Source organism: Amblyomma americanum, chromosome 10 (genome assembly GCF_052857255.1).
Source record: "Amblyomma americanum isolate KBUSLIRL-KWMA chromosome 10, ASM5285725v1, whole genome shotgun sequence".
In the NCBI taxonomy this organism is placed as follows: domain Eukaryota; kingdom Metazoa; phylum Arthropoda; class Arachnida; order Ixodida; family Ixodidae; genus Amblyomma; species Amblyomma americanum.
In genome coordinates this window covers 30,950,543-30,973,513 of record NC_135506.1, presented here as the reverse complement: position 1 = coordinate 30,973,513, position 22,971 = coordinate 30,950,543, and the positions used below count along the sequence as shown (strand labels likewise).

At 46.1% G+C, this 22,971-nt stretch overlaps 1 protein-coding gene across 2 annotated transcripts in view; it reads left to right on the top strand.

The window, feature by feature from the left end:
- Positions 1-38: 38 nt before the first annotated feature.
- LOC144107058 (CYFIP-related Rac1 interactor B) overlaps positions 39-22,971 on the top strand; it is a 30,764-nt gene continuing 7,831 nt past the window's right edge. The window contains exons 1-9 of one of the 2 annotated variants that reach the window (XM_077640035.1): positions 39-180; positions 5,775-5,851; positions 7,551-7,672; positions 9,767-9,872; positions 11,073-11,209; positions 13,928-14,002; positions 15,016-15,218; positions 17,598-17,724; positions 19,731-19,801. In XM_077640035.1, coding sequence (XP_077496161.1) covers positions 5,782-5,851; positions 7,551-7,672; positions 9,767-9,872; positions 11,073-11,209; positions 13,928-14,002; positions 15,016-15,218; positions 17,598-17,724; positions 19,731-19,801 — 911 coding nt within the window. In that variant the 5' untranslated portion in view covers positions 39-180; positions 5,775-5,781. Of the gene's footprint in view, positions 181-1,539; positions 1,687-5,774; positions 5,852-7,550; positions 7,673-9,766; positions 9,873-11,072; positions 11,210-13,927; positions 14,003-15,015; positions 15,219-17,597; positions 17,725-19,730; positions 19,802-22,971 lie in introns of those variants that run through there. The other variant, XM_077640034.1, reaches the window with a different exon arrangement.

The window sequence follows — 22,971 nt, the reverse complement described above, 5'->3', positions numbered from 1 at the left end:
CGTCTGCTAAAACCGGAAACTGGCTCGACGGCGGTGCTACACTTCCTCCCCAATGGCAGCGGTCGGTGGGTGTCGGCGGAGCTCCTCGAGCCGTCGTTGATAATGTTCGCCCGGTTTCCTTCTAGTCGCGCAACGATTGCTCAAGCCCTCACAAGTCACAGGGAGAGCCAGCTACGAATTGTAAGTACACCCCCTTACGTCCACATCTCGACCACGAGCGTGGAAAGCAGCGCGCGCAATTCCTTCACTACCGAGATGTGTCCGCGCGTGCTTTCCGATCTGACAGGGACTTTTATTTCTCTCTTCATTTCAACTCTTCCGTAGACTTCCTCGGGCTACCGGATGGCTCCGAGCTCCGCTTCGAATGTCCGGAACGCTTCGCTAGCCATATAGGGTTCTTGAGAACGTCCGTTGTGGGTATAAAGAAAACGAACCTCCGACCTATATATTACCCAGAACCAAACAGCTCTCGTCTCTGAATGGGGAGCAAACTAGCCGGGTTTCTCCCGAGACTGTGTTGCACTTTTGAGCCGGCCAAGAAAAACACGTCCCTGCGCCGGTGTTCCCGTACTGCTTGACCGATTTGGCAGGTTGCAGGGCAGCGTTTTGTAAATAAGCAAACCCCGCCGGGATCTCTCCGCGCAGGTTCGACGAAAGGCGCATCGTGCTTGCTTCGATGTTCTGGCGGGCATTCAAAGCAGCGATTTTTTGTTTTGTTTTCGATTGCTCCGAATGGTGCTGTAGTGGTGTTGGTTGCGGAAAATACATCGACGGCGGAAGGAAGGGGAATATGGGGTGATTTTTCGTGCGTGTTTATTTTACGCGGTATCTCAGTCGGCCAGTGGAGGAGGAGACCGACTGGCCGGCCAGCGTCCGTAGGCGCGTCAGGGTCGCGCGCGCTGAGCGAAATGCCCCGTTGTACGACATTCCGAAACAACTTTTTTTTTCTTTAGACCCCCCTCCCAGATCTCTCTTCCTCTTTCTCTGTCCAGGTCTATATTCCACTCACGTAACTTGCTCTGGCTCTTTTCCGTCGCTCCTTCAGCAATATAGTCTTCGATAAACGACTCTGCAGGAAACTAGTCAGTCGGACAGCGGCGCTTGCCGGCTGTTTTCCTCTCAGCAGCCGCCTTGGATTGGCGTCTTTCCTTAGTTTTCTTTTTTTTTACTCGTTTGTTTTTGCCTGCCTCGTGTTCGCTCTCCTCCGCGAGCAGCAGCAGGTGTTTCCGGTCGAAGTAGACCGGCCCCGAGACCCGTCCCAGAGGCGACGGCAGAGTTGCATGCCTTTTACTTCACTCATTTACACACGCACGCACACACACGGACCATGCTCCGTGCCTCGGCTTTGTTCTGAGGGCGAGAGACCGCTGGTCTTTGTGTCTGCCTCTCACCCCCGTTTTTTTTTCGTCCAGACCTGGCCCTCTTTTCTTTTTTTGTGTTCTCCACCATCCCGGACGTATATATACGACACACGTAACAACTGCGAAAAAAAAGAGAGCGCGCGTAACTCCTGAAAGAAAGAAACTCGGTCACTGAGCGCCCAGCTCTGTTGTTTTTTTTTCTTCTCTCGTCACCGCGCCGCCACTTCATGCCTCCCTCATCTTCCCATTGTGCGCGCGGTTTGTTTTCGTCATCAACTCGTCCGCTTGCTCCGAGCCTGTTTGGTCACACCTGGTCTGGCATGCGGTGAGTCGCTATTTTTTCGCTCCGCACACGCGCCCCTTGCTCTCGCCTCTTCCTTGCATGCCCGAGCGGCGACGGCTGCGCTGGCTACAACGCTCGTGTGTGTTTGTAGAGCCAGATCTCCGATGCGGTGTTGCATCTTGCAAGGGGTGACCCGAGCGCGCGGTGGTGTGGTGATCCAGTTGCCTATGCACGCGCACACGCATTCACGGTGCGTGTCAGTGTGTGTGTGTGTGACCCGGCGTCGTTCATCGCTTCGGCTGTGTTGTGAGGACGTCGCTTCAAGCACTCGTGGTGGTTTTTCGCCTGCGACGATACCGGGCGGGAACGTAAGCGTGTTTGGATGTTTCGCAAGTTTTGTTTGGGTCTTCCTTTTGCAGCGACTGCATTTGCCGACGCTTGGTCGGGGAGTCGGGTTTCCAAGCGCGTTTCCGTCACCTCCCAACTTATATAGAGTTCCTTTGCGAGTTTGCGTTTTTTTTTTTTACCCGATTCTGGAGAAGCGCGTGACGTATCAGTTTCGTTATGACGCCTTTCTCGGTGGTTGGTGAAGTCAGAGTATGCAGCGCAGTCGAGGAACGCGTCTAGGGGAACCAAATAAGGGGCTTTAATCTAGGCGCGAAAAGGAAGAACTGAATTCGAAACCTCTCCATAGGCGGACATACTTCGCTGTCAGCAGCTCGGCGCGGTGAAATCGGCCCGAAATCTAAAAGGACACCGATGCAACGAGATTTATCAACTGTCGCGCCATATACGGAGCGTTTTTTTGTGTGCCGTCTAAGGACTCTGCCCCAAATTGCCTCGTGGCTGCTAAAGTTTTCCTTTCCTTTTGCCTTTTTTTTTCCCCCTAGCGTCGGTGGGTACCAACGCCCATGTTTTATCCGCACCGAAATCGCACGACCTTGTATCTGTAGGCACGAACTCAGAACAACCTGCAAAAAGCGGCGGCCGCGGGCGAAAGCGATCCGCGCTGCTGCTGTGGGGAGCCGGTAGCTACTGCGGCTTTTTCTTCTTCTGTCTTTCTTTTTGTGAGTTGAGGTGAACGACATCGGGCTCGAAACTGGCGCCTTGCCACTGGCTTCCGGGGAGCGCAAATAGCAGGAAGGGATATGCCTTTTATGCCTGTGTTAATTTTTACGTGTCCCTTTGTGCGTACGTGTGTGCCTGCGGCGAGCGCTCGGCGCGGTGATCTTGGAAGGAACCGCCGCCGCCTCTTTCTGTTCGTTTCACTTACTCCCCCGAGAGACTGCTTCCATCTGGGGCGAAACCGCTTTGCACGTGCCCAAGTTTAGCACTCCGCTGAAACTCCGTGTGCGCGCGCGGCGTGCGTGTGTGGGTGGTTGTGGTACTGGAGTGCGCGGAGTGATTCGTTCCGATCTCCTTCACGTCTTCCTTGGGCTGTGTTCCGAGTTGCAAGCGTGAGCGACCAGTGCTGGTGTTTCTGCCTAGTCATCCACCCTAAGTGGATGAAAGAGGCGCTATACAGCCCCCTTGGTTTATTGTGATGTATATGTGAGTGACGTGGTGTGGACCCTGGGCTGGCAGTTTTGATATTCAGTAGAGAGAGACCTAGCCGAAATGTTTCTCTGCAGGTGTGTATTGTCCGTAATGTGCTGCCTGTTTTTCGTCATATCTATCTATGTGTTCCCATCCATGCTAGGCTGGCTGTCATAATTTATAGTGAATACACATAAACACTTGACAGGAAGTAGAGCATGTCTACTGCAAATACTTGAAGCCTTCATATATTGTGTAGAAAAGTACCGGCATTCTTGTTCTACAAATGGTGTATATATCTTTCAAGACCGAGAGACTTTGTATCCTGTTGTTGGGGGCAATTACTTTTTTATTTTTGTTTCTTGGGGCCATGCTATGGCATCCCCAGCACAAGTCAATATCAGTCTTCAGCGTGGTTATATCTGCTTTGTCACTACAAGTTGCTGATTCCTTATCAGCATTTACCAACTCCACAGGTTAGAGCAATGCAGGCCAATTTGTTCCAACCAAGGTCTAACTCCCTGCCATTACAACTTACGACTTTCTCGTGCTCAGTCTGCATTTAGCAACTCGCATATGCATCACAACAACGGCGGCAGCGTCGTCCAATGCGCATGCCGGAAGGCTAGCAGCCTTGACTCTGGCCAAATGCCAAGGCTTCATTTGCAAGGGAGATTGCCCTACATGGAGAGACACGCGCCACAAGTTCCTCTCCCTCCGTCAAATGACGCGTGACCTCCGAGAGGAGCCAGAGCAGAACAGAGGGAGTCGCAGGGGGGTGTGACAGTGTCTTCGTCGTCTTCTTTTTTTTTTTTTTTCTGGGTGCTGTCACGCCAGGGTGCTCACATGTTTTGGGGTCAGGGCGTCTCTCCGATGCTCCTGCGATCACTGGAGGCTCCCTCGAGAGACAGATGAATATGCCGCTCCGTTCTGTGGCGTGGTTGCCTCTGTGCTTGATGTGTGATAGGAGCTTGTGGAAGCTTTAGGTTGAGCGCCAGGAGCTCGGCTGCCATGATGTGTGTGCGGTAAATGTGCCTCATTTTACGTTGTCGCTGTTGTTGGCACTGTTCATTGTCGCCATTGTTTCAGGTTTTCCAAGCCGTATTGCCACTGACCATGTTACTCTTAGAAATGATGCAGTTTGCAAGAGCTGCACGTTGCATCTTTTTAATGTAACTTGTCTTGGTCAAGCATTTACTAACAGCTCACTGCACTCTGGCAAGAAGGCAGCTCTGCTTTCTTTGATTAGTGGCATTATGTATGACTGCAGCTACATATTAAGGTTTTCAGGTTGTTTGTTGCTTTTTGGGGGCTTTCTTTAAAGTTAGTCATACTGTGACACTTGTTGCTGTTGTCATGCAGCTTATGGAAGATGCACATAACATATCTGGAACTGCATTGTACATCATACTACTCCAGGCTTCCATTTTAGTAAACTACCTTTTGACATGGGATAGAAGAGCACTTTTGTGTACTTTTTACAACATCCCAAGCTGCTGCTGCTAACTGCTTTCACAGCCATTTCCTCTGTGTACTGCATTTTGCGTGCAGTGTTTCATTTGAATGTAAAAACCATAGCAGTATGAGTAATGTCATTGTTCTCTGAACTGGCACATGGAAAGCTATAACTGTTTTAGTGTTCCCTTTTGCCTATAATTTTTAAAGGAACAAAAGGCAAATTGGCATTTGGAAGGTACCCGCTGCGGTGGCTCGGTGGCTCAGTGTTTAGGGCACTGGCTCTGCGTATAGGGCGCTTGGCAATTGATCCAGAGTACCCGGGTTCGAACCAGACTGGGGCGGCTGCGTTTCAATGGCCCATGTGCTATGTGATGTCATTGCATGTTAAAGATCCCCACATCTTTGAAAATTATTCCGGAGCCCTCCACTACAGCACCTTCCTTTCTTCTCATAGTCCCTCCTTTATCCCTTCCCTTATGGTGCAGTTCAGGTGTCCACTGATACGTGAGACAGATACTATGCCATTTTCTTTCCCCAAAAACCAGTTTTCAACTTGGAAGGTTGGGAAAGTTGCAGTGTACCTTATTGCTTGTAATGTGTTTTTAGGAACGCGCTTTCATTGTGGTAAACAAATGACAAATTGGCAGTGCATGTGTACTCGCAAAGGTTGCAGTGCTGCCTATTATCTGCACTGTGTATCTTGGAACACTCTCATTCTTGTAATTAAATGACTTATCTTTCTTATCTTTTACCTAGTTTGCTGGGATGTAAGCTCTGATATTTGCTTAGTGGCATCACACATATCAAAAACTGTCACCTCTCTGTCTGCTTTCGTGATCAACACTGTTTATCAGCGTAGATGTAACCTTTTTAAAAACAGGAAATCCTTTCCACCAACTATGTCATTTAGAACTCAAACAGAAGGAAGCCATTCTGAGTAAAAAATTTCGTAGAATCGAATTAAAGCCAAATAAGTTCAAAACAATCCCGAGACATTTCTGTCTGTCTCATGTATTCAGAAGATTAGCATGTACTGTGATGAGAACATGTGTGACGAATAAGCGAGAGTTTCCCAGACACCTGTCAGGAAATTGCATCGATGTGTAAGGCCTGGGCATTCTCTCTGGGTTTCACAGATGTGAGATGGGAAACCTCCTGCGCTTGCTGTCGAGGGATGACACCCCGAAATACGATGTCTTTGTCGACTTTGAAAGTAAGTGGTATTGCCTAACCTGCATGTTTGGATGTTTATAAATTTTTGAGTAGCTATATTCTAAGCTTATGGACACATTTTATGGGAAGGCTTTTAACAATGTATCGTGTTGTTACAACAATAATCCTTCTTGCTCAGACTGCTGGACAGAGGAAGTTCTTCAGTCATGCTCCTTTCTTATTCCCAAATGTTTCCGCTCTTGAAAAGTTTTTTTTTAAAACTTTAGTACCACAAAGCAATGCATTTCTTTTTCAGTTATAAGAAAGTTTCTATACACTGCATGTTTCGTGCATATTGTCTTGTTCTGAGCGGTTAAACCTAGTCTCTGTGTTACTTTTTTTTAGCTTTGGCTGATGGACGTATATGCTGTCGTATGTCCAGCCACAGCCATGTCAGTGTTCAGTGTCTCACTGAAGACATTCAAGGGTTTAACGGTATTATTATTCCTGCGTTGTAAACTTCGCAAGTTAACTGCATCTTTGATATTCTTGCAGCTGGGAACATGTAGGCCAGATAGAGTGACGTTTCATTCTTTAAAGGTGCACTAACGAGGAAACTGAACTCGTCTTTTTACCGCAGGAACACTATCTACACATTCCGGGCAGTCTTAGAAACTTCGAATTATCGTCCTGTACGGTTGATTGCCCTAATTAAATCGGATTAAACATCCCGGTTCCCGCCTTTTTTTTTGTTTATCTCAGCTAGGTAGGTCGGAGGAGTTAGCCAACGCGTCAGCCAGTCCCGTGGCGGCTTGCCGCTCTGCCATCGGTGGAGTGATACGTAAATCAGAGTCCACATGTATTTTATTTCCGTGGACCTAATTTGCAGCTATGTTGTCTGGAACTGAAACTATTTATTCACAGAAACCTAAAAAAACTAAATAAAAGCGAAAGCAAAGCCACCACACTACTGGTTGAAAGGAACTCCACGCGTTGGTTGACTCCGCCTACCTACCGCGTTGAGTTGAAGAAAAGGTGGGAGCCGGGCCATTTAATCCGATTTAATTAGGGCAATCGGCTGCATGGACAATAATTCGAAGTTTCTAACAATGCCCGAAACGTGTAGATAGAGTTCCCACGGTAAAAATATGAGTTCAGATTCCTCTTTAGTGCACCTTTAAGAGACGCATCTTCCTTAATGCAAGCATATTCCATCGCTTAAGTACTACCCCATTTTTGCTCCAAACCCCCCAGGTTAGAAAAAAGTGTAATGGAGGGATGATGTCATTTGCGTTCCATCTAGTGCTGTCACATATTTTCATATTCAAAGTTGCTATTAGGACCATAAAATGTGCACACACAAGTTTGCACACTTGCACAAAAATGCAGCCAATATGGTGAAGAAAAAAATGCCAAAACATATACAGGCGGCCAGGCATGGAAATACATGATTATGCGTATGTGTCTTCAATGGCGGATCCAGATTTGCCAGATGAAAATGAGTAAATTGCACCGGGTAATGAGTTCCATTCTTCAGTAATGCGGGGACGAGAAACTGAGCTCAGGCGTGTGTTTGTGTGTGCGTTACAAATTTTTACTGCCAGATTCAAATTTCTTCCTTGTTCCGCACTTAAAGTTTTCCCAGTTTTGCTTCTATTTCTTGGTTCTGTATGTGTGCCATTACGTCCATTTTGCGGTGTTGCATTAGTGTTATCGGTGCATTGCAACTGATCTGTTTGTGATCCTTTTTATGGTTTCAGACGCTGAGCCATCGGAGTCTGAGGAGGAAACATACTACATAGTGCAAGATGTGCTACAGCACTCAAGGGACATACTCGTGGAACTGCAGACGTATAAAGGAGCGGGCAGCGAGATCAGAGAGGTTAGCCACTGGAAGCTCTAGAGATGTCGTTGCGTTTACGGTCATGGCATGTAAGCTGCAAAGGCCATCATGTGCCAAAAGCAGGGTTAGAAGGATATGTACTTGCACATTACTGATTGATTCTCCGTGGTAGTGCATTTCTGTAGGAGATAACCTCCTAGTGGGAATTTCCTTCTGCATTGTTTTGCTCAATTGCAGCTATATGGCATCTTTTCTCAGGTATGAAGTGCTTGGAAGTGCCACTGTAGAGGCTCTTAGCAGAAAACCAAAACACAAGTGAATTGCACAGTAATGCTCAAAATCTATCTTTTGTTGGGGCGGTCTCACAGTTGCAATAGAAAAGGTTCAGAGTAGTGGCTTCAAGCTTGAATAACATGGCTGAGCCTCAAAGGAACACAACTGTGGATCTTGTTGAAGCATAGTCGAACCTTGCTGCAGCAAAGTTGGAGGAGCGCTGAAATTTTTTCGTAGCAGTCATTGAGTTGCATCCACATAGAATTGCATCGTGGCACTTTTAAGCAGTAACTATGTTTCCTTTGTTAGGTTTGCAGACCATTTCGTTACGATATTGAGCTGTATAGTAATGGTAACCACGATAGTGATCAGCATTCTAACAATATAGTTTCCAGTGTCCTTGCCATTGGCTGGTCCCATCATGTGAATTTTGAAAGAACACTGAAGTAAATTTTGGTAATGTCTGCACATTGCAGAGTGAGCTTATAAAACACTGCTGGAATGTTCAGCCATGCTCCAGAGCTTTAATCTTTTTATGATACTATAATTAAGCTACAGCGATGCCATAGGTTCTGTGAAACACTAGTAAATATGGTGCCACTTTCACCATGCTAGCATGAGTATGTTGGCTTAACTAGTAGCGTATGTTGCCTAGCAAAGGTAGCGCACGCTAGTTGAGCCATGCAAGAGACTGCTTCAGTGCAGTGGCAGTAATTCGCGACATTCGCCCCTCAGAGCTTCTACAGTGGCTTTACAGTTTTCATCACTACAGTCGACAACTTTTTCCCAGAATAGAGCGGAGGTTACAGAGCCAAAACACACCCTCTCTTCATACGTGGCAGAATATAATCCTTGCTTGGCTTAATTAGTTTCCTATTGAAACATACTATATTGTTAATATTCGTTATTTATGGCATATTTCTAACACAGCTGTTAACTTTCAATGTTGGAAGTAAAAAAAAAATGCAGTTTTTGTGATTGCAACAAATTTTCTGGGCATGAGTAGTTGCAAGTAGCTTCAGTTAATGGCGCTAGCTGCTCAAGGGATGGCATGAAGGTACCTCGAAGGGAGTAGCGTGCCATGCAGCTGAACTATTTGGCGGAATTGCCGAGAAAAGCTGTCACCGAGTGTAGTTGGGAAGGGAACACAGCAAATTATTGCAAAAAAAAATGTATCATATGAAGCACTCCTGTCATAAAAAAAACTTGAAGAAATGGTATGTGTAAGTGTCCATGACTAGAGACAACAAACTGCTAGTCTTCGATCCATGTAGATGATGTCGGGGTTCATCTTAGAGGGACACTCAGCACAGCTTCGTACAATTTTGTTTTTGTAGTAAAATTCGATTGCTTAGTTTTTGCAGCTGTGTTGACGTTCGTTCAGCAGCACAAGATGTTTCCATTGCAGAGAAATGAAGAGTTGATAATGGCATATTTTTGGTCTGCACTCAATTCAAACTCGTAATGTTGACGAAGTCAAGGCAGTTATGGATATCATGTGGTCCTATTGGATGTGGCTGGTGGCATAGTCTAGCCTGAGAGATCTGCATAAAAAAATGAAAGTGTTGCTGTCGTTGCAGTTTGCCTGTGAAAAACCCTGACGGTGACAGTATACCTGTATTTCATTTTTCAGTTTTTCTAGGTTGCAGAAGCTCCGTTTTTCTGTTAATCTCTTTACCATTATAGCAAGGCAATCAGCTGATACATGCAAACTTTAATTTGTGCTTGGTGTCCTTAACGACTGCTAGCTCTAAATCTTGGTGCTTGCTTTGTTAACAAAGTATGTGAACGAAATTTGTTTGCAGCCTGCCTAGCTCGTTTCTTCGGCCTGATGCAGCATTTTGGTCATGCTTTGTCCAGGCCATAGCCAATCCGAGAAGTGAAGCCCGCCAAATGAAAGCCTGGGAAGCTGTGCTGCCCCTGGTCTCCAAGTTAAAGCAGTTCTACATCTTCTCCCAGAGCCTTGGTGAGCATTGGCAATAAGTAGTTTGCCTTAGCTGATTTGGTATCCCTAGCCTTTATCACAAAGCAGGACAAAGATCTTTTGTCCTTTCATGTCACTTTATAAAGAGAAAGTAAAATCATTGTAGCCTTGATTAGTTGTCTTGAAAGTAGCCATTGTTTGTGGGTTGGTTGTGTATTGCTGTCTGATTTGTTACCAAATGGGCACGCCAGTTGCCTAAAAAAAGAATGCAGTGCAGAAGATAATAGCCGAAAAGGGTGGCCATCTTGCATGCTATAATTAGGGGTGTGCAAATAGGGTCTTTTATCTTCATTCAGTTCATATTTGGAAATTTAAATATTTGCACACCCCTAGTCTCATAATCAGTTGCACACTCAGGAAATTCCTGTTATCAATCGTGTTAGTAGGCTGAGGCAGCCAGTTAAATATGTCTCTGGAAAGTGCTGTTCTATCACCTGTATTTGCAATATAGTTGTCATTGCCTGTCGCATCGTTTCTTTTTGGCTTTCCAGGTTTCGAATACATTCCTGTGACTGTACTCTTTGCTGTAATGAACATTGTGCATTAAAATTAAAAGTTGGGTAATGATGCTTAACACGGATGGATTTCAGGAAGACTGTGCTTTTCATAAGCTAGAGTGATGCTTAAAGGGGCTCTGAAAGGGGCTCTAATAAAGTTGCAGTATGGTTGGAATGTTAAAGCACGCCTGTTCATGAATACTGTCCAGCAAGAAATTTTCTAATGCGCTTTGTAGAAGCTGAGTTACCTGTAGTCAAAATTTGAATTTCAGCGTCTTCGTGCTTTTTCCTCTTCTCTCGTCACTTTTTTCACGCTGGAAGGTCGGCGCTCCACCGCTGGAGCTACGCGGGTTATTGGCATTGGCTGTGGCCACAGTAGCTGCCTGACGACTGAAAGAATCTAACCCAGTAGCCACCTCTCAACATGTATACGTAGATGCGAGCAACGAAGGAGGGTGCGAGCATGAAAAAGTCGCCGGGAAGGGCTCTTCAACTTTCACGCGTGATTGTGGGTCCTCTGCTGCGTGTAGAAGAGTATTATTTGGCTCAGGTTTTCATGACAACACAATGCAGTGATTGAGCGAGTTGATGTGCTCTCCTCGGAAGGTGTTTCAGAGCCCCTTTAAGGAGTGAGCCAGTGTCTTCTAGGAATTCACACGCCTTTTTTCCATTCTGATTTCTCCAGAGGAAGTTGTGCCTCGCATCCTGTGGGAGCTGTGCTCCGGTCCACGCACTCCACGTGAACACCTGGAAACGCAGCAAGCCCTCGTCAAGCAGTTTGCGGAAATCCTGGACTTTGTACTCACATTCGACGACCTCAAGGTGAGGGGCGGGCTTGGTGGCATGGTCTCATTGATTGTGCGGCCATTGAGACTCATCCACTTGCCATTTTGTTGGTCTGTCTACATTCCCTGCCCTTCACTTGAAAATAGTATTTTTCCCGTCTTTTTTTCATGTTTGTTTAAGCATTGCAAAGGCTCAAGGCAGTTCAGCATGGGAAAATTCTTGTTGTCATTGAAAACACTGGCTCAACTCCAAAGCAAAAAAATGTAACCGTTCAGTGTAGTACTAGGTTACATTATACAAATTAAGGCTTAATGCATACGGATGACATTGTCTTGGTGCCGACCACAAGGAAAAGAAAAATGAGCATATCTCAAGATAGTAAGACCTTAACATTTCATGTTAATCAAGACCTGCAAGAACACGTGAAAGTATTACGCGACAGGGTATACAGCTCATTCTGTCTAAAAGCTATTGGCATCGTAGTAGTTGTAGTAGTACTAGTTGTCAGCACCGTGCGTTGGAAATATTCAGGGGCTGCATAAAAATCAGAGGGCACACACACTCAGTGAATAAAAAAAAACTGGGTCTAGGCCGGGAATCGAACCAGGGCCTTTGGCGTTCGAGACGGGGACAGTTCCACTCAGCCACGACGGCTCGACAGTTGAACATGATTAAAAGTGCGTCTAGTCAATGCACGGATTTCTTAGAAACCTATCTTCGAGTTCTGTACTGAGACATACATGAGTAATTATCAGCATGTGAAATGCAGATGTCGGAATTAAGCGAGGACCATGTGTTTCCAGAAAATTTCCTCCATGCTTGGTGAGCAGTCATAGTGCCATCGTGTGGGACCCACTGAAACCTTTCTTCGCCATGCACGGTGCTGGCCCGGCAGATGCTGCGCGCGTAGGCGCCCTTTCTGTGTCGGAGAAGTGTTGTTCTTTTTTGAACAGGTGTGATGGAACCGCCACCGTTTACGAGTGTTAGTGTGGAGCAGTGTCTGTGTTTTGAGAGGCCTCCTAGACTCTGAGCGTTTTGTCCAACAGGCAAGGCGTCGCGCCGAACGGGCGATTGCGTTCCGTGGACTCCTTGGCAGCGCTGCAACATGCTGTCGCGTCCCACTCTGAAAGACAAAGCTTAAGCGTCCTCCAATTTTTTATTCCATTTGGGCAACTGTACTGTCCAGTTGTGAACGCTCTTCACTGAAATTAAAGCATTAGAGTTCAAGCATTTGAGTGTTGAAGCACAAGTAACTGATTGATTATTACCCATATTTGGCCCCGTAATTCTGTCCTTTGGGGTTAGCCATTAGAAGCATACTCAAGCTGCGCTTCAAGAGAATGATGAGGATGACAGGAAACATGGTGTGTAAATATTGTCTGGTCAGAATTGAAATGTGAATGCCACCTGTGTATCAAGCGCAGTTTTACTCCTTGTCTGTTCAGTTGTAGTAAGGGTTTCTGCAAAAGTTATGCTCAAATAGTCAAATTGATGTCGTGTAGCTCTCGAAGAAGGACTCATTTGAGTGTTCTTGTCTGCATCTGACCACGAAAACTAGGTCCTATGAAAGTGAAGTAGTGATAAGCAAAACAAAATCCTCTGGCCTCTGACATTTAGCTTCGGTTATACATTCAGATGGCACGATGTCTTGCTGCATAAAAGGGCAGTCACACACACCACTTTGTTGTAACTGCTGCTCCATGTTATAAAATGCAACTCATTTGTTCAGCTATGCCGAGTCATTGTTTTGCAATGAAAGGAGCAGTGCAATTTTCTCGAGATATGTCATACATTAACCAGAATGAAGTCAGCACAATGCAGCCTCAAAAAAGGCGGCTGTTCTATCAGTTCAGTTCAAAATGAATTCACAGGCAGTGGTCGCATTCTTTGGTACCTTTCAATATATACACAGAAACTGCGTCAGATCAGACTGCAATATTGCTCAAAACGAACATCAGTGCCTGTTGAAATTTTTCTCACATGTAGTGCGCTGCTTTTGTAGACGGTTGCATAGTTGCATATTGCTGAGGTGAATTTGTAATCAAAAACGGGCGTTGCACGCATGTTCTTGTATAATATGTATGGCAACAGTGGCCGTGGGGATTGCCGCGCAGTCATCACTGCAAAGTGGTTGTGCAGTGGGCGTCAATTAAATGGGGAGTAAAGACAACACAGCTCACGAGCTGAGATGCCACTCTCAACGTCCTGCATTTATTCAACATGGTTACTGCGCTAGTTCGGTCAACCCTCGGTAACATGAATATGTGTACTTTGAATTAAGAGTAGCCTTTTTATAAGCGTAGTGCTCAAAGAACCTGAGAGCTAGTTCGAATAAACCAGTTTCAAATAAGCGGCTTGGAATTACTGAGAGTTCACTACAATCAAAACGATGCTGATGGATGTGCATGTGTGAATATGTGCACATGTATGGGTGTTCATTCATTGCCCATTCCATGGCGAGTCACAATGTGTGAACACGAAAGGCATGACCTGACAACTTGGAAAATCAGTTGATTAAGCCACTAACAGGTGTCACTGATAAACAGCCGCTCCAGGATATGCCTGCGCTTATTTGATGCTCACTTGTGTTTTTGATTCTGATCTGGGTTGGTTGCTTATAATTACTGTATGTGATACTCCTGCTACAGGGCGCTGCCCATCAAGCCATCCTTTGGCTTGGGTGGGCCTGCAATTGCAACCTTTTTTTTCTTTTCTGGCGAAAAAGTAAAACAAACTATTTCACCTTTTCCGCAGATGACGAACCCGGCGATCCAAAACGACTTTAGTTACTACCGCAGGACGGTTAGCAGGTTACGGCTGGCAAACCAGGTGAGTCTGAGCAGATAAAGAGTCAGGGCGGCCAATGCACCAACTGCCAGGGCTCTGCTGGAATTGACTTTCCCAATCAGGCTATGATGTGTTGAGCTGAGCCTTGAAACTGGAGGTACACTCCCTCGTCAAAGGTAGACGGCCGAAGGGGTTTGCTTGTGAGGCCTGCTGTATGCCTCGTTATGCAACCTCAGTGACCGTAACCTCTCGAAAGAGGAATGGCTTCACATCCTCAATCCTTCCAGGCTTTGGACTGCTAGATGTGCAGGGAGCCCCGCTAAACTGCTCAGAAGCAAACCACTTGGGCTGTATACTCTTGACGGGGGCTGTTTATAGCTTTCATTTTGTCACACAGATAAGATAAGGGGAAGCGAATTGCTAGTTAGCATCAGTGGAGCCAAAATCAGAGCCACAAAGCATTTCGTTTTGTGTTTCTGCCAACGCTTCAAAGATTTGCTCTAGTATTTTTATTGCTCACGATCTCGGCGTAGGCTCCAACTTCCTTCACTGCTTCCTTTTTGCACATTTCAAAAGAAATACACTACTTGAATGAGTTTGCTGAATCGAAGCTGCTAGTGTTGCAGATGTGCTGCAATGGTTTGAGTGTACATTTATATGTGGTGCATCATTATGATCACAAAGTGCTATTCCATAAGGATTGTCAGCGACGCTATTTGTAAAGTGCGTACTGGCTTGGCTTTGGTGTTTGATAAAACCAAATAAGAGAATGAACAAATTGGTGGCCTTATGTTTTTTACATTGCTGAATATGTTGACAAATTCATTGTTATTTCGAGAATTTCATTGAAGCGGAACTCCGCTCCAAAAATATCTCATGCTCGGAGGACCTGCATTACTCTATATGGTGTGCTGAAGCCTGACGGGGATTAGGGAATAATTTGTTGTAGTTGCGTATGTTTTAGCGGGGTTTGACTCTCGCCAGGAAACACAATATACGGGGCATAAACTGTGAACAGGTTGTAAAGGCCTGTCGTGCATGTCAAAACTGTGCAGGAGAACATTGAAGACGGCCTGGAGGTTCCAAATGAGCTGGCAAACCACATGTCGCTGTTCTACGCGCACGCAACGCCCATGCTGAAGGTGCTGAGTGATGCCACGACGCGCTTTGTGGCTGAGAATAAGGACCTTCCTATTGAGAACACCACTGAAACCCTGGGCACTATGGCCAAGGTCTGCCAACGAATGGTCGACAACAGGTATGCAATCGAGGGATAACTTGCAAGAACATGAAGACGAAAGGAAATGGGAATAGACAGAAATGGCCCTGGACAGTGCGCTCAGAGCAGTTACGTATATTACTGGCCTTCAGTATATAAAGGAACGTGTATTTATATGTGCCGATTTGAAATATGCCCTTTAATTTTATGTAATACAAATCCTTGTGCACTTACCATAAAATAATGAGCAAGTGCCCACATAAACTCTCACAAGAATCACAAAAAATTGGGAAATGTGCGCTCGCTAATTCTAGGCATGAAAATCCAGAATGGCACATGGCAGAGCAGGTCCTTGTTTGGTCTGACGGTCAATAATTATTCTCAAGATAGCAACCACTTGGGGGGAGGTGGGGCAGATATGAACAGTTTGTTAGAAGGCATGAGGAGCCGGATTATTGTTGCAGAAGTAGTACTACATACTTTGAGTCCCACTCCCACTATTGCTTTAGGTCAGTTTTAAATTTCCAACTTGTGCTGCTTACATTCTTTCTGTGCTCTTGATGCCACTGCACCACCTGCACTTTCTCGGCAACAGTATACAAGTGCATTATCAAAACGCGAAAGTGTCTGCAAGAACCACGCTGTAGGAATTCTCGATGCATTTGAATCCTAACTGATCAATGATCGTGAAATAAACACTAGCCAAATAAAATGCATGTGAGGAGAAAGTGAGCTGACAAATAGCGTGGCCACTTGATCGTAGACCCTCTATCAACACCACTGCGCATGCCTTACAGTTTGTCGGCTCCCCATTTCCTGTGCTTCTATCATCACGTTAGTCTAGTTCCTAGATCTTTCTGGCTCTTTATTCCACCCTCGTAAGCTTTTCTGTGGAAACTGCTTGACCTTGACCTTCGACACAACGTCACTGCCCCATTCAACCCCCCCTGTCCCCTTCCCCCCTCCCCCCCTTCGTCCGCTTAAACGTCGCGGAGATACCCAACAATGGCCACTTGATGTGCCTTTGCCGTCTTTTTGAACTTCTATTGGGCACGGGACATAACCGCACGGGTGCCTACTCGGTTTGCTAGGAGAATTGAAAATCTCAAGAAAATGGGGGTACTTATTCAAGCATGGACGGGTGCTCGGCATTTTGCATGTGCACTTATGTAGTATGTTATGCAAGTTTTTTGCTTACAGCTTTATAAGAAATTCTACTGCAGGGCAATTTGCTAAAATGCATGCCATTAGTTTGTTTTGACAGGAAGGAATGCAATGTTTTTGATATTGTAAATTTTAAGACTTTCTGGTGGCTTTTTATGGCTTTTATGTTCCATGCCACCTAAAAGTTTTATAAAATTATTTATATGTACATTCCACCTTCTTATATTTTTCTGTAAGTGTTAACTCACCCAATCCTGCAATAGCCTCGCACATGAGGCTAGTAGTATATATTAAATTAAATAAACAAGGGTAGAACTATCATCCTGCCTATTTGAAGCTTGAGGTTTTGAAGTTGCCACTTCAGGAATGGGAATAAAAGGATAACTGTACACTTATGGCATTTCTTCATGCCAAGACAAGCAAATTGCACGCGTTTTAGCTAGTTTCCTGCAGAAAAATTCCTCATAAACTCTCGACAAAAGCTTCCATAACACATTATGTAAGTGCATAAGAAATTGTTTTATGTTAAATGAAATGGCATTAAAAAACTGAAAAGCATGGTAATGTTAACTTCCGAAGAAGGAATACAAGTATGATTCATCATTGCTTTCAGATAAAATCAATCACACTTAAGAACTGATAATTAACCCTGAAAGTATTTCTTATAATGTTCTCATTTTTTTCTTTGCATTTCAGTTGTTTTGTTTGCATATCATTTGATAGTGCCTTATGACTCACTTTTTTCTTTTGAGTTTTGAACTGATGAAACTTAATTAAGCTTCGTCGCATTGATCAGACCATTTGCACAATTGGTACTGTTTTCTTGTGCTTCGTTAGGCAGGTTCTTCTGAGCTAATAATCATTTTCTGATGAAATTTATTATGCTAATTGCCTTAAAGGCACATGGAACATGTTGTGAATTCTTCTGTATTCAAATTCATTTTTGTATTGAATTTCATTGGACAGTGTGGTGTAGATAGAGAATTGACACGAGAAAATATTCTATGGTTCAGTATTTCACAATTTCTAAGGACTTCACAGAATGAAAACTGGAATACTGTTAATATTTATAGGGAACCTTTTGAATTCCGTTGAATTTTGGGGTCTTTCTTTGGATCTAGTTTAATGCCTTTGAGTCGTATCCAGAATGATGGCTAAAAACTGTTCCATGCTGTTCTGTTTGTAACGTGACATAACTTCTGAACATGGTAACTGGCACTTTATTACATTGAAAGTGTTCGTTGCATCATGCAGAGAAATCTGTTCAAGATTCAAGAACGAAGAGACCATCCTGTTTGTGCTGAGGGTGATGGTCGGTGTGATCATCCTGTATGACCACGTTCACCCCCAGGGAGCTTTCACCAAGACATCTCACATTGACGTAAGTTTACCCTTTCCTTTCATTCATCGAGTGCAGTTAGTGAGGTGAACAATGCTATCAGGATTGATTGGAGGCTTCCTTCCTGATGACTTGTACAACCTTTGTCCGTAAAGTTCTGAGACTGAGTCCATTAAAAAAGTGCGTTTAACATTGAAATCATTTGTGCAGCACCTCTTCGAAATAGTCTCCCTTGCAGTCTATACGCAGCTTCCAACACCTCTTGAGGTCTTGGAGACAGTTGGAAAATGCTTATTTTGGCAGGGCTGTCAGCTCCTTTGTAATGGCGTCTTGAACGGCCTCCACCCTCCCCGTCCAGCGACTTTTTAGGGCTCTCTTCACACGAGGAAACAGGAAAAAATCACATGGGGAGAGGCCAGGCTAGTATGGCGGATGGGGAAGTACAGTAAGGCTGTGCTTGGCGAGAAATTTTGTCACGCTGAGAGCAGTGTGCGGCCTTGCGTTATAGTGGAGAAGGCTCCAGTGTCCACATGCCCATAAGTCAGGGCGACGGCGTTGCAGCTCGTCGCATCACGCATGTGTTGGAGCACCGTTTGCCGTTGTGGGATGAACTCGTGGTGTATGACACCTCTGGCATCGAAAAAAACTATCAGCATCGTCTTTTCTTTTTTTTTTTGGTCTGCTCTCGCCGCACCTTTCTCGATGCCGGAGAGCTTGTGGTCCGCCATTTGGCGCTCTGCCTCTTCATTTGAGGATCTTATTGAAAACACCATGTTTCGCCTTCAGCGATGGTGCTGTCGACGAATGCAGCATCCTTCTCTGCCTCAGACAGAAAATCAGCGTTCACTGATGCCCCCATGTCCTTCTGGTCCTGTGAAAGGGAGTGTGGCACAAGTCTGGCATTCAGCTTTCGTTTCCCCAAGTTCTCACGCAAAATTTGGTGGCATGTTGTCTTACTACTGTCGAGGGCATCTGATGGCATGCAGACTGTAATGGTGCGGTCTTGCTGTACGATTTCCCTGATCCGAGCCACGTTGTTTTCATTCCGTGAGGTTGAAGGCCGCCCGTGCCTTGTGTCGTCTTCCACCAACGTTCTCCCCGAAACGAACCTCTTGTGCCACTCGAAAACTGGCGCCCGCGATAATGTCTTGTTGCCGTAAGCATCAGGAAGGAGCTCGTACGTTTGTGTGGCTGTCTTGCCAAGCTTCACATAGAATTTTGTTTACTCGCTGTTCGAGGTGGACGTCCATCTCTCCACATTCACTCACGGTAAAATGCGCAGACGACTAGTGACAACGTATTTTTCTACATGTAGTGCCATCTAGCGGCTGCCACAGCAATTAACATAAATAGCTCAGGTTAGCCCGAAAAGACGGTGCTACACATAGGCACGCACCAACATTTGTTTTGGGGAGTCATTTCTAGAGAAGAAAATAAATCAGTCTTGGAACTTTACTGACAAAGGTTGTAGAGTGCAACAAAAAGATGTCCAAATTAGCGCACCTAAAAGGAGAAGGCTTAGGAATTATTTGCTAGGTGACAGTTGTCACAACCCCATATACTTAGCACATTTCTGATTATATGCCTACGGGTCTAACAGAAATTTCACGCCTTTTCTTGGTTTTAACGACAAACCACAGCAGTGGCCTAGTGGTTTGAGCATCCCCCATGTGTGCAGCAGGTGCAGGGATTGATCCCTAGTGCCACCGGGTTTCCTATTGAGTGCAGGCGTTTCCCTCATCTGACACTTGGCTTTCTCGGGGGCGAAATTCTTTGGAAAACGGCTGTTGAACAGGCTGACAACACGTTACCCATGGCGTTGTTTTGCCGAACTGCCCTTGCATTGTTAAAAATCAAGCCATCATCATCATCATCAGCTGTAGCTGCAGTGCAGGACAGCAGTTTCATAATGGACTGTTGAAGTATCTCATCGCATAGCTTAGCGTCTTCCAAAGTGATTAAAGCGAGGTGTTGTGGGGAAACTTTGTTTTTGCCAAGGCTGTCGCAGCATGTGCCATGAATGCAGGCATATTTCTTCTTGTCCACAGGTCAAAAGGTCCATAAGGGTCCTGAAGGAACAGCCCCCTAATGTCGTGGAGGGACTCCTGAATGCACTAAGGTGAGAATGACTGACCGTGATAGCTACTAGCACTACTAGCATTGGTTTGACTGCTGCTTTTACTGGTGCTCTTTTAATGGTGTCTTCGACTGGTCGCTCCCGCGATCCGGTTAGGATCTGGCAGAGTGGGAGCCGCTCTCGCTCTGAGCGCATAGAGAGACTAGTCAAGCCGAATAGTCAGCGAGTTTTTAGAGCGGAAGCGCAGGAGGCAGAAAGGGGACGTAACTTCCGCAACCACTACGCGGCACCGCTGCTGATGTCAACAGTAGCCACACGTAAGGTCCCTTGATTACCTTTAGCTGCACGTGGCCACTCACAGTTTGCGTCGTGGTCGCCGCTTAGCCTGTATCGATCGCTACCCCGGCTTTCCGTCCCACGGGACGCTCGTTTTTCGAACATTCATCGTACCCTTGCTTACGCCGCACCCTAGTCTACTTGCAGCACATCTGTATCTTCGCCTACCACCTCTAACGGCGCCCGTGCAGCTGCCTCGAAGCCTAGTTGCCTCGAGCTGACAAAGCAGATTGCACCAGATACCGACTACGCCCACAATCTGCCCCTGCACCCTGGTCTCCTTCACCAGTGCCTCTACCGGCTTCTTGGCTGCATAGAAAAGACACTCCCCGCCTTGTGGATAGCACTGTCGTCCTCGTCTAAGCTGCTGCTGGAATCTCTGTTGTCATGCCACAGCAACACAGACCGCGTTCCTAGCGTAGTTATCCGGCGTCTCTTGGACATTTTGCCTCACACAGAGCGGCACCCGCAAAACACAACACAACAAGGACGCCACCACTGCGTCAAAAGCCTACACTTGCTTCTGCCTACGTGTAGGGGACGCCGAGGTCTCGCACCGCTTTCGCGAAATGGCGGAAGTAGCTCTGTCACGTGGACTCATCTCGAAGCCGCTCCGACTTTTTCTCGGAGGGCGTCAGAGCGCTCTGAGCTGGAGGCGAGCGCTCAGAAAGAACCAGCCGAATGTAGTCAGAGCGGCCGGTTTCGACTAGCCGAATGTGCTGTCGCCTCTAAGAGCGCTCTAGAGCGATCTAAAGCGACCAGTCGAAGACACCATAAGAGAAATGCATTTCTATTCTACTGGCAATAAAATTTTGCCAGAAGCTGTCGTCAACAGCTTTTGATATTTAGGGGAGATGCGGCTTTCAGCCACGAAAAATGACCCAAAAAATCAGTTTTTTTTTTTAAATCATTGAATCTACTCGTTTGCCTTGTTTTCAATGCTATGCGGTAGGCTGGTCTTTTTTGTGACCTGTAGCAGTGCAGTTGACCACGAAGAATGGCTTGCAGGTTGCTTTGAATACGCAAAGTTTTCCTCTCTTCTGTGTCGAATTTGAGAGAGTACCGCTTAGCTAACTCTTTGTGAGAGGCACTAGAACCTCTCACGACTTGTGCATTTCACATGCGACATCAGAGAGTAAGCACAATCGATGTCTTGCCAACAAGGGAGTATTGGTACATTTCCAGTACACTAATGAGTTCGGAATATTTGTACAATATATCGGAACAACTATGACAGGGAAATATCGCAGCACGTTTTTTTTTACACAGGTGCCGTCTCGTTGGCATAAATCGGTTGCATTCCTTGGCCAGTGCCATAAGCTGACATGCAACTAAGCCGGAGTATTCAAGACATGTCGCACAAATTAGTTAACACATTTTTGTTGATGGAGTCACTGCTAGCCTTCCTTGTTTCTGCATTTATGTAAATAAGAGCCTGAGGGATTGGCTGAAATGTCCAGAAGTGTCTTGTGCAGTTTATTCTATAACGTACCGTATTTACTCGCATCTAGGCCAACCCCTAAACTCCGAAGCCAACAATATACATATATATATATATATATATATATATTACCTCAAATGTAAGCCGAACGAAAAAAGCGAGGACAGCGTTCACAAAATGCAAACAGCATTTATTGAATTTGAACGTGCAGAGCTCATTCAATGTCGTCGCTGTGTTCCTTGTCACTGTCACCTTCAAACAGTGCACTATCTTCGGTACCGTCAAGCGCATTAGATATGCTGCACTTTTTTAAGGCGCGCACGATCAAAGTACCTGGGATGTCGTCCCACGCCAGAGCTACCCAGCCCGCCAGCTGCGATAGCGTTGCACGTTTGATGCGGCCCGTTTACGTTAGCGTGTGGTCTTCGTCAGTCAACCAGTCCGTGTAATGCTTCCGCAGATGATCCTTGAAAGGTTTGTTGATGCAGACATCAAGTGGCTGCAACTGGATGCCGCCCGGTATGACAGCGAGGTCCTTGTTCGCTTGGGCGAGCACAGCCTTCACGTTGTCGGTCAAGTGCCCACGGCAAGAGTCGACGACAAGGAGCGAGTTCTTTGTCAAAAGGGCTTCTGGACGCCGTTGCCACACAATCTTAACCCACTCTTCCACCATCGCACCCGTCATCCACCCGTTCTCATTTGCCCGCACAATGACATTTCTTGGCAAAGTTTCTCGAGCAGGCAGTGTCCTTTTAGATATCATATAAGGAGGGAGTTTATATCCATCAGCTGTGCAGCACGGCATCACAGTTGCGCGCTGCTTCTCGTAGCCCGCAGAGCGCACCTTCACCTCCTTGGCACCCTTTTCATTCACGGTGTACGCCACTGGCATACCAAAGTACACAGCCATCTGGTCGGCGTTGCCGATTTGCCCAAGGTTGTAGCCTGCCGCTTCTCTCTTTCGCAGCACGTAGCGCTGAAAAGCTATCAGCTTTTCTTCGAAATCGCTTGGCAGCTTCTGGGTGATGGAAGTGCGACGTCGGAGGCTGAAGCCGAAGCACTTCATGAATTTCTGAAGCCAGCCCCGGCTGGCTTTGAAATCCTCTGGCGTTAGGCCTCGCTCCCTCGAAAGTTCCCTAACTTTCGTTTGGAGCACTTCTGTTGTCACTGGAAGGGCAGCTGCTCTCTGCGTCTGAACAAAGTCAGCCAAAACTGTCTCCACTTCGTGGTGACGGCCTTTGTTTGGTCCGCTAAGTGCCATCCTTGCTGCGGCACACGCAAAAAGCTGCTGCCGTTGTCCCCTCCAACGACGGACGTTTTCTCGTCGACGCCGAAGTCCCACCCAGCTTGAAGGTTTGACTATGCCTCTGCGGCTATTGCAACTTTTCGCATGAAAACGGCACTATAGTGGCATCTCTTGCTTGGTGCCTTCGTG